A 10,281-nucleotide genomic window follows, 5' to 3' on the forward strand; every position below is an offset into this window, starting at 1 on the left:
TTGTTATTGGAAACAATTTCTTGGTATTGTAAATTTGGGTACACTTCTTGTAGGTCTTAAAAGTTCCTAGTGACTTAATTCTTCTGTAACTCAACCATTTCCTTTCTCCTGGGGAAGGCGATAACTAAAAATATAGGAAGCTTAGAGAAGGAGTTGGTTTAATATAGGCTGGCCCATTGTCATTCTAGTAAAGATGAGAAAGTAGAGGATCTTCTTATATTCACAGGTCTTTTAAAGTGGTTTCATCACAAGATAGCTTTAATTTCTTTGAAATGTTAAATGAGTTTCTGGAGCATACTATATTATTTATCTAACATCTACTACTCACTTAGATAATGCTACAAAACACATGCAGTTTTAGATTATCTGTACTGTTGTCTTCCCAAGCACAAATTTCAAAATTACCCACAGGTGGCTACTGAGAATCAGGAAAGGGAAAGGATATGGAGGAAAGTAATTTGAAGGTAGGTAGAGGGCAATGAGACATAGTGAAAAAACATAAAAAACCTTTGACGTAACTGCCTGTGCACAAAGATTTATCGCATGAACTGATACTTTTTTCCTATTTGCTGATTAGCTATGTAATCCTAGGCAAATGATTTAACCTCTGTGTCTGATTATTTGGAAAACGAAGCATCATGATGTCAGTTATCTGCCTTAGGATCTCAAGATTTAGTAAAATGATAACACTGGTGGACCCTAAGGAACCAACACCTGGTATTTGTACTCTTGTGTAGTTTCCTTCCTACAAGGAGGAAACTGGCTCAATGCGATTCAGTCTATGGGACATTATCAAACCTCTACTTGATAAGCACTTGCACATTGGGTCTGTCCTCTTGTGAAGAGGTCTAGTGTCTCTACTGGAGAAATAAGGTGGAAGCAGATTCCTGGCCCTATCTCAGCTTTGCCAGCAATGCCAGCTGAACACCAGACAGGTAAGTGAAGAGGCTATCTTGTATTTTCCAGCCTCAGCAGATACCATATGGAGCAGAACTACCCAGCTGAATTCAGAATTGGGAGAAATAAAGTGTTTTAAACTAACTTCAGGGGTACTTTGTTGTGCACCAGTATTTTGTTGTGTGCTAGATGTCCTGAAACCTCATGAGAAACAATTTGTAATTGGTGAAGGCCTTCCTGTTACAGATTTTACTCATTCCCTCTACATTTGAGTTCCTAGAATACCGTGGTGAGTGTGGCATAGATATGTGCCTTCATGGAGTTCTCTACTGGATGAGATCAATAAACAGGAAGGAAGGAAGAAAGTACAACTGGGAGACAAGGCATGGAACCATTGCCTGGTCTTTCTATGGCTCAGAACCTCATGTTGCTTTTACTAACAACCTACTAATCTTAGCCAGAACAGGCTAAGCTGTGCTTCTATACTGAATAGTCCTAAAACACCAAATGATTTAAAACTACACGTTTTCATCTCATACATGTCCAACTAGGAACCAAAAACACTGCTTCACATCTTTACTGATAGAGGGTGAGGGAGCCGCCACCATATTGGGTTTAATCAGTATGGAAGAGAGGAATGTGGAGAATTGGTCTTAAAAAACACTTTTCTTTGCCAAAGTGTCACATGGCCATGCCTAGCTTTAAGGGGGCATAGAAGTGCAATCCTACCATGTGTCAGGAGGGAAACCAAAAATCATTTTTGAATCAACACTAATGACTACCAGCAAACATCCAGGTTCTCTAGGCTTAATACCTATAGGAGCTGGATTTTGTGACAGTATTGGGTATCTGATCCTTTGACAAGCTCTTCATTCTATTGCACCTTCTCCCTATAACCAATAAGCTGAAACTTAAAGGGTAAGGAGGAAAAGAGAAGAGTTTACTGAGAATTTATAAGGCAATATGCCAACATACAAATGTATTGCATTTCTTCACATTTTTCAGACTTCACTTTCACTAGGGTAGTCTGGGAGCAACCATTCATCATTAATGTATGCATTCATTTAGTTACGCATCCAGAACTGACTAATGTGAGATATTATGGCAGCACAGAGAAGGAGAAAGGAAGAAGGCAACAGAATTTTAGAACTAGAATGTGACTAAGACCATTAAATCTAACCTTTTGAACTTACAGTGAGATAGAGTTCTGTCCCAGCTCTCAGCTTAAGACCAAAGTAAACAAAAGATATTGGTGGGTAGTTACTATGGACTGAATTGTGTCCCCCTCCCCCCCCCCAAATTTCTAAGTTGAAACTCTTAACCCCAAAGTGATAGCATTTGGAGATGGGGCCTTTGGGAGATAATTAGGGTTAGATGAGGTCATAATGGTGGGGTCCCCATGATGGGATTAGTGCCCTTATGAGAAGAAACACAAAACAACTTGCTCTTTCCCTGCCATGTGAGGACAGCCCTCTAGAAGCCATGGGGAAGGAGCCCTCACCTGAAACTGACCATGCTGGTACCTTGATCTTAGGCCTCTAGCCTCCAGAACTGTGAGAAAATAAACCTGTGTTTTTTAAGTTTCCTAATCTGTGGTATTTTGTTATGGAAGCCTGAGCTGACCAAGACAGTAATGATGGTAGAAGTTCAGTAACTGAATAAGCATCAATCATACTTAGTCTCTTGTTTTCTGTCCCTAGTTTTTTACACCTTAGACTTAACATGTTGGAACTGAGACCTTAAAACTGTACTTGCTGTTACGTTATTTGCACGCACATTCTTCTATGTGTCTTAGATTTAATAATTTTTTTCCTGAACTGATCTTTAACCTTCCACTAAAATGGCTGGAAGTAGATCTTCAGCTGGAGAAACTGAAGGCCAGAGAGGGTTAGTGTATCCTGGATTAGTGTAGCCTATGGCCTTAGAATTAAGGAGTCCCAAAGTTTTATCTGAATTCTCAGATTCTGGAAGAGGAACCTGGGTCCTTCCTAGCTGTGCGTCCTTGGACAATTTACCCAACCTTTCTGAGTCTCAGTTTCTTCCTCTCTCCAAGGAGGATAATCATAGTACTTAAGAATTAGAATTAAATTTGAGAATTAAATTTAATATGCCCATAAAACGCTTAGCGTGTTTTTTAGGCACAAGGGTGCAATTAATACTGCCCAACCTCTCACAGCTCATCAGTAACAGAACCCAGGATATAGTCCCGGTTTCCTAATTCCTGGTCTAAGGTTTTTCCCATCACGTCACATGATGGGAATGCTTCTTGGAACCGGGCGCGCAAAATGCCCAGCCTACTCGGTTGATAGAACTCCGGCGAGGCAAGCAGGACAGGTGCCGAACGTAGGCCGTCAGAACTGCGCCGGCGCAGGCGACCTGAGGCGCCTGCGCACTGGGCCCAGAGCGCCCTCAAGGACTTACCCGGTAGGCAACGCTTCGTTCACGGGCCAAAATGGCGAGCAGGCCTGCTGGTAAGTAACTGATGTCCTCCTATTTGGTGGGCAATGCTGCCCTCAACCTTTTATTTTTGCAGCAACTTGGTTCTCTTCCTCTGCTCCCTCTAATTGGCCAGCTTTGCGGCGTAACGGAAAGCGGTGGTTTCAGTCCAGCCTAAAGGACCCCTTTTCCCCTCTCCCTTGCTCTCCCCACGCCAGGCTCGCCTAGGGGTTGGGATGTGGACCTACTGTTGGTAAAGGTGCGGGTGGTGGCTCCGACAGCCCTGGCGTTCCAGCTGCCTGTGTTCGGCAGTCCTTCCGCTGGGCCTTAGAAGAGTTCAAGGGCACAAGGAGATACGTAATTAGTGGGTGACTTCCAGCCAAAACGAACTGGGTGCTTACTGTGAGCCGAGCGCTGTCATCTGCATTAACGCGATGAGTTGTGCCAGCTCGACGAGGGGGATATTAGGTTACCTTTTACGCTGATAAGGAGGCAAAGTGACCGGCGGATATAGGATTGGAAACCTCATTCCATCCCTAGGCGCTTCTCAAACTGGGAATTAGGGGTAGCTGAGCAAGGGTTACAGCAGATCTTCAGGTTAACCTTATCTGGAACGTCAGATTGATTTGTAGACTTGGAGAAATTTGTATTTTTTTGTAGGCAGTAGAACAAATATTGAATAGAATGCAGAAATTGCCGGAATATTTCAAACAGAACGTGAGCATCATTTTTGCCAGTCTCTGCCCTCTGTCGGTATAAATTGGAGTAGCTTTCTAAACCCTTTCTCCCTGCCCCCAGCAATTGTGAAGCTATTAAGAAACAGCAGATTGCCAGAAAAATTCATTAACTTAAATGACATTGAACTTTTTGGGGTGGGGGAGACTCTTAAGAATTCATTATTTAATTAACTTTACAAATATTGAAGGCACTCTGCCTCTATGCAGTGTATGGAACTAGATAGGCCTGGTCTCAACTCTATCACTAGCTGACTTTGATCTTGGCTGGGATGACCTCTGTAAGCCTTGTTCCCCGTCTGCAAGGACAGGTGTGCTGTAAGTAAACCGAGCTAATGTGAGTAAAGCAAATAGGATAGTGCTTGGCACAAAATAAGTATTCAGTGAATATTACTATCATCATCACTGGTAAATATATTTACAATTCATTTGACTTCTATAAGTATGTTTGTAGACTCTTGGCTCTTTTGATACTTGTTTTGCTAGAAGCAATATTATATGTGGTGCTTAATTTCAGAGGACATTTACCAAAGTCTTGTAATCTGTGATGTACTAAGGAGTAGGGGTGAGGAGAAGTGTTTGCTTTTTCCTTCCTCTGTAAGGGGCTAGCCCTAGACAAAAATTTAAAGGAAATGTTAAACTTGCTCTACCTCCCCTTCTGTAATACATCTCTCCTTTAAACATTAGTCACTATGCTGTTGCCCTTAGCAACTACTGGGCTACCCTATCAGGTTCAGTCCTATGCCCTAAAGAGTTTTAACATTACCTCTTTCTCCTCATCCGTTTTCAAATATGTATTCCCTTGGTGGGAAGTTAGCTGCTTGGGAGGAGGGAAATAGAGTTCTTTTGCTATTTCATATTAATATTAAATGACTAACCAATGGTATCAAAATCCTCCCAGAAAAAACATATAAAGAGGATAGCCAAGTGTAAAACAGGTAATGCAGAATAAAAATTTTGGAGGATGAGGGTCATTTAGACCTGCCAGCCTATCCTGAAATCATTTTCCTGAAATTTTCTTTTCATACAGCTCTACTCCCTTGAAAAGTTTACACTATTTCTTGTAATCTACTTCTGCAACAATGAATGATGGAGAAGTTCCGAGTTCCTTTCCCCAACTCTACCCCTTTAATTTGTTAGTGGTGGGGGTCATAAAAAGATGGCATGCTTGAATTTGAGAGGCTTGAGTGGCAATAATTGTACCTGTCCATTAGATGTTTGAGTTTACTTTTTTTTCCCATGACTTACCCAAGTTTTTACGTGCAGTGACTTTTGCTCATAGATAAAATAAGAACTTTTTATCTACAATATATAGAGTATATGCTTTTCAAAGGAAATTCCTTCCTGTGTTTGCATTCTCTAACAGAGTAACTATAAGAATAGTGATTGCTTACCTATCAATGTCTTCATTTTAAATATAAGTGAATTGTAGCAACTAACAGTGTGACAATATCAGTTGCAGCATCAAGCCGGTGGCTAGAGGGTATTCGAAAATGGTATTACAATGCCGCAGGGTTCAATAAACTGGGTGAGTATCTGCTTTCTTCTGTTTTTGTTTTTTTGCTTTTTCTGAGAGGAGCGCTTTTGCAAGAGTTATTGTGTCCATAAAAGTAACTTTAACTAATTGTACTTGTGTACTTTAGAAGATTTTAAAATTAGGTCACATTTTAATTGTTATGTTAAATCACAGCCATTTTCTTTTTATTATTTTGAGGAGAGGGATGATATCTTCTCAAATGTTTGAGATAGAAATAATTTATGTTCTTGAAATATGATAACTGGACATGATTCTTATTATACACTCCCTCTCCCAAGTATTTTAAAATTTAAGTTATATGAACTTTGAAAGTAGAGGTTTTTTTCAAATATTTAAATTGTCTGACATCTTTACAGTCATCTGATGCCTGACTGTTTTAGAACTTTATAATTTGCCATGAATTTTATTTTTTGTTGCTGAAGCTTGATGGAAGCATCATTAAATGTTACTGGTTCCTTGGTACAATTTTATTTTAAGTTTCTTTAATACCTTGATCTCGGATTTAAAGTATAAGACAGTAGAGATGTGGTTTATTGATGTGTGTTTAAAAACAAGGTAAACATTTTAAATATTTTAAAAATTGTTTTAGTAAAGTGAATTTTGTGGCAGTGGATTTTAAAAAGCTCATACATTGTTTCCACAGTACCATTTTAGAAATAACCTATTAAAGTAACCCATTATTATGTATGAAATACATTGAATTTCATCATACCTAACTTTTGATATTCACCCATCTTAAATTTATAAATCATAAACATATTTTACTTATTTTTTTTCTAATTCCTGATTTTTGAGATACATACTCGGTACAACTCTCTTGTTTTGTATTTTGTTTTTATTTTCTCTTTTTTATTTTATTTTATTGGGGAATGTTGAGGAACAGTGTGTTCTGCAAGGGCTCATCAGCTCCAAGTCAAGTCACTGTCCTTCAGTCTAGTTGTGGAGGGCGCAGCTCAGCTTCAAATCCAGTCACCGTTTTCAATCTTTAGTTGCAGGGGGCGCAGCCCACTTTCCAATGTGGGAATTGAACCAGCAACCTTGTTGTGAAGAGCTCGTGCTCTAACCAACTGAGCCATCTGGCAACCCCAAACTCTCTGGTTTTCTATCACAGGGTTAATGCGCGATGATACAATACATGTGGATGAAGATGTAAAAGAAGCAATAAGAAGGCTTCCTGAGAACTTGTATAATGACAGGGTGTTTCGAATCAAGAGAGCATTGGACCTGACCATGAGGCAGCAGATCTTGCCTAAAGAGCAGTGGACGAAATATGAGGAGGTAGAACAGCTTCTTTGTATCTAACAATGTTGGCTATTAAGGATTGAGTATTACAAACAGAAAGACATTCATTTGTGTAGCACTTTGGAGTTCGTAAAGCTGCAACAAATAAATATCCTTACATTAATATGGTGAGGTTAATAGAGCAAATGTTACTTCCAATTTAGAGACAGACACATTGAGATTTAAAGGTAAAGAGACTATTCCAAAATTACTAAGCAAGTCTCTAATATAGAGATCCAGGGACTAGAATCTGGGTCTTCTGCCTCCCAGGCTGTTGTTGTTCTCCCTCTCCACTCTGCTTCCTGTTCAGGTGAAAAAATGGTGGTGTTCATGTAATCAGCCCACTGATTGGCCCTCTAGCTCCCAGGAAGGATTCTGTGAAGCAAACCCTGCCCCTTGAACTGCATTGAAACTAGGCAAAAGCTTGTAGACTCTCATTTTTTTTTTTTCTTTCAGACTTTCCTCTCATAACCTATCAAAGCAACCAATTTATGGGTTTTTACATTTTAGAAAGGCAGATAGTTCTTTGCTTGAGAATATTTTTTCTTAAGTTGGAAATTAAATATTTTTTCCCCCTTTCTTCCACCTCCCCACCTCACTTCGATTCAAGCTGTTGTTTCTCAGTCTAGTTGTGTAGGACACAGATCCCTGGCCCATGCTGGTATCATGAACCTTGCGCTCTCCCCGGCTGAGGCAGTCGGTCGTCTGCCGTCGGTGGGCCACTCACAGCAGCTCATGGCAGCTCTCACTGGCTGCTGGCTGCTCACCATGGCTGCTGGCCACTCACGCTGGCCGCCAGCCACTCACGCTGGCCACCAGCCACTCATGGCAGCACACGATAGCCCATGGCAGCACGCAGCAGTCTGCAGCAGCACACAGCAGCTCATGCCAACCTCTGGCTGCTCACGACAGCTCAGCTCCAGGGAGAGCTGTTGTTCACAATGTTAGCTGTAGAGGGCGCATTTCACTGGAGTATGTGAGAATCGAACCAGCGACCTCTGGCGTTAGGAGCATGGCACTCCAACCACCTGAGCCACAGGCCAGCCCTGGAAATTAGTTTTGATGCATTTCTTCTGATGTTTAAAACCTATTGAGTATTTAAGATATATCAGTATATGATGGTGGCATGTGATATTTTTCTTTTATTCGTTCTTTAGGATAAATTCTACCTTGAACCCTATCTGAAAGAGGTTATTCGGGAAAGAAAAGAGAGAGAAGAATGGGCAAAGAAATAATCATGTAATGGAAATGTTTGGAGCAGCTATCCTCAAAGTATTTTTATGATGTTGTATAACTCTGAAATGTACAATTTAGAATTATCTGGGCTGCAAATGTATTACTTTAAATAAATGTCTATTATAATTTTTGTTGGAGTTTTTGAATTCTAAACCTTATTCTTTTCTAATTTTCTTTTTCGTTTTTCAATTACACTTGACATTCAATGTTATATTAGTTTCAGGTGTACAGCATAGTGGTTAGACCTTTATATAACTTATGAAGTGATTTCCCCATAAGTCTAGTACCCACCTGACACCATACATAGTTATTACAATATTATTGACTATATTCCTTATGCTGTACTCAACATTTATTATGTTGAGGTATGTTCCCTCTTTTCCCACTCTACTGAGAGGTTTTATCATAAATGGATGCTGGATTTTGTCAAATGCTTTTTCTGAATCTTGACGTGATCATACTGTTTCCATCTTTCACTTTGTTTATGTGATGTATCACATTAATTGATTTGTAGATATTGAACCAACCTTGCTCCCAGCAATAAATCCCACATGATCATGGTAGCTGATCTTTTAAATGTATTGCTGAATACCATTTGTTGATATGTTGTAGGGTTTTTTGCACCTATGTTCATCAGGGTATTGACCCATAATTATCTATTTTATTTTTATTTTTGGAAGTAGTTGAAAATTTTTTTTTTTTTAAGTTTATTGCGGTGAAAATTTGTAAATTTACATAGATTTCAGGTGTACAATTCTGCATTACATCATCTATAAATCCAATTGTGTGTTCACCATCCAGAGTCAGTTCTCCTTCCATAACCATATATTTGATCCCCTTTACCCTCATCTCCCACCCCCGTACCCCTTATCCTGTGGTAACCACTAAACTGTTGTCTGTGTCTATGAGTTTTTGGTTCTCATTTGTTTGTCTTGTTTTGTTGTTTTGGGTTTATATACCACATATCAGTGAAATCATGGTTCTCTGCTTTATCTGTCTGACTTATTTCACTTAGCATTATAGTCTCAAGATCCAGCCATGTTGTCACAAATGTTCCTATATCATCTTTTCTTACCACCGAATAGTATTCCATTGTGTATCTGTACCACAACTTCTTTATCCATTCATCTATCGGAGGACATTTTGGTTGTATACATGTCTTAGCCACCGTAAATAAAGCTACAATGAACATTGGAGCACACGTGTCTATATATAAATGTTTTCAGATTTTTGGGGTAGATACCCAGGAGAGGGATTGCTGGGTCATATGGTAATTCTGTTCGTAATTTTTTGAGGAACCTCCACACTGCCTTCCATAATGGCTGCACCAGTCTGCATTCCCACCAACAGTGTATGAAGGTTCCTTTTTCTCCACAGCCTCTCCAACACTTTACTATTTGTCAAAGAATATGCTTGGTATGATTTCAATCTTCTTAAATTTGCTGAAGCTGATTTTATGTCCCAATATATGGTCTATCCTTGAGAATGTTCCATGTACACTAGAAAAAAATATATAGTCTGATGTTTTAGGATGAAGTGCTCTGTATATGTCAGTTATGTCCATTTCATCTAACATGTCATTTAGGGCTGTTATTTCATTATTTTCTGTTTGGACGATCTATCCATAGCTGTCAATGATGTATTTAAGTCCCCTAGTATAATTTTGTTTTGGTCAATTTCTCCCTTTACTTCTGTTAGTAGTTGCTTGGTATATTTTGGTGCTCCCTGATTGGGGGCATAAATATTGATGACTGTTATGTCTTCTTGTTGTCTAGTCCCCTTTACCATTATGAAATGTCCATCTTTGTCTCTTGTTACCTTTTTCACCCTGAAGTCTTTCATCTGATATCAGTATGGATACACCTGATTTTGTTTGGATACCATTTTCTTGGAGTGTCAATTTCCACCCTTTCACTTTGAGTCTATGCTTGTCCTTGTAGCTGACATGTGTCTCTGAGACAGCATATGGTTGGGTTTCGTTTTTTGATCCAATCTGGTACTCTATGCCTTTTAATTGGTGAGTTCAGTCCATTTACATTTAAGGTGATTATTGATATGTGAGGATTTCCTGTCATTCTATCTTTAGTTTCCTGGTAAGGCTGTGTCTCTATTGTTTCTTTGCCTTTGTGCTGTTGTCTATTATTTCTGTGTGATGGTATT

The 10,281-nt window shown here is 39.4% G+C and overlaps 1 protein-coding gene across 1 annotated transcript; it reads left to right on the top strand.

The window, feature by feature from the left end:
- The first annotated feature begins 3,227 nt into the window (after positions 1-3,227).
- On the top strand, positions 3,228-8,251 carry UQCRB (ubiquinol-cytochrome c reductase binding protein). Its single transcript, XM_019718404.3, has 4 exons — positions 3,228-3,368; positions 5,524-5,595; positions 6,716-6,882; positions 8,043-8,251. The coding sequence occupies exons 1-4, from the start codon at positions 3,350-3,352 to the stop codon at positions 8,118-8,120; spliced, it is 336 nt and encodes a 111-aa protein (XP_019573963.1). The 5' UTR covers positions 3,228-3,349; the 3' UTR covers positions 8,121-8,251.
- The last annotated feature ends 2,030 nt before the right edge of the window (positions 8,252-10,281 follow it).

This window comes from Rhinolophus sinicus, chromosome 6, assembly GCF_057876585.1.
Source record: "Rhinolophus sinicus isolate RSI-liver-muscle chromosome 6, RSI-T2T, whole genome shotgun sequence".
Classification (NCBI taxonomy): domain Eukaryota; kingdom Metazoa; phylum Chordata; class Mammalia; order Chiroptera; family Rhinolophidae; genus Rhinolophus; species Rhinolophus sinicus.

Bases quoted from the DNA above. Each gene is read 5' to 3' on its own strand.
- UQCRB (XM_019718404.3), top strand. The intron at 5,596-6,715 runs GTGAGTATCTGC...TTTCTATCACAG, and splicing joins CGCAGGGTTCAATAAACTGG to GGTTAATGCGCGATGATACA. The intron at 6,883-8,042 runs GTAGAACAGCTT...TTCGTTCTTTAG, and splicing joins AGTGGACGAAATATGAGGAG to GATAAATTCTACCTTGAACC.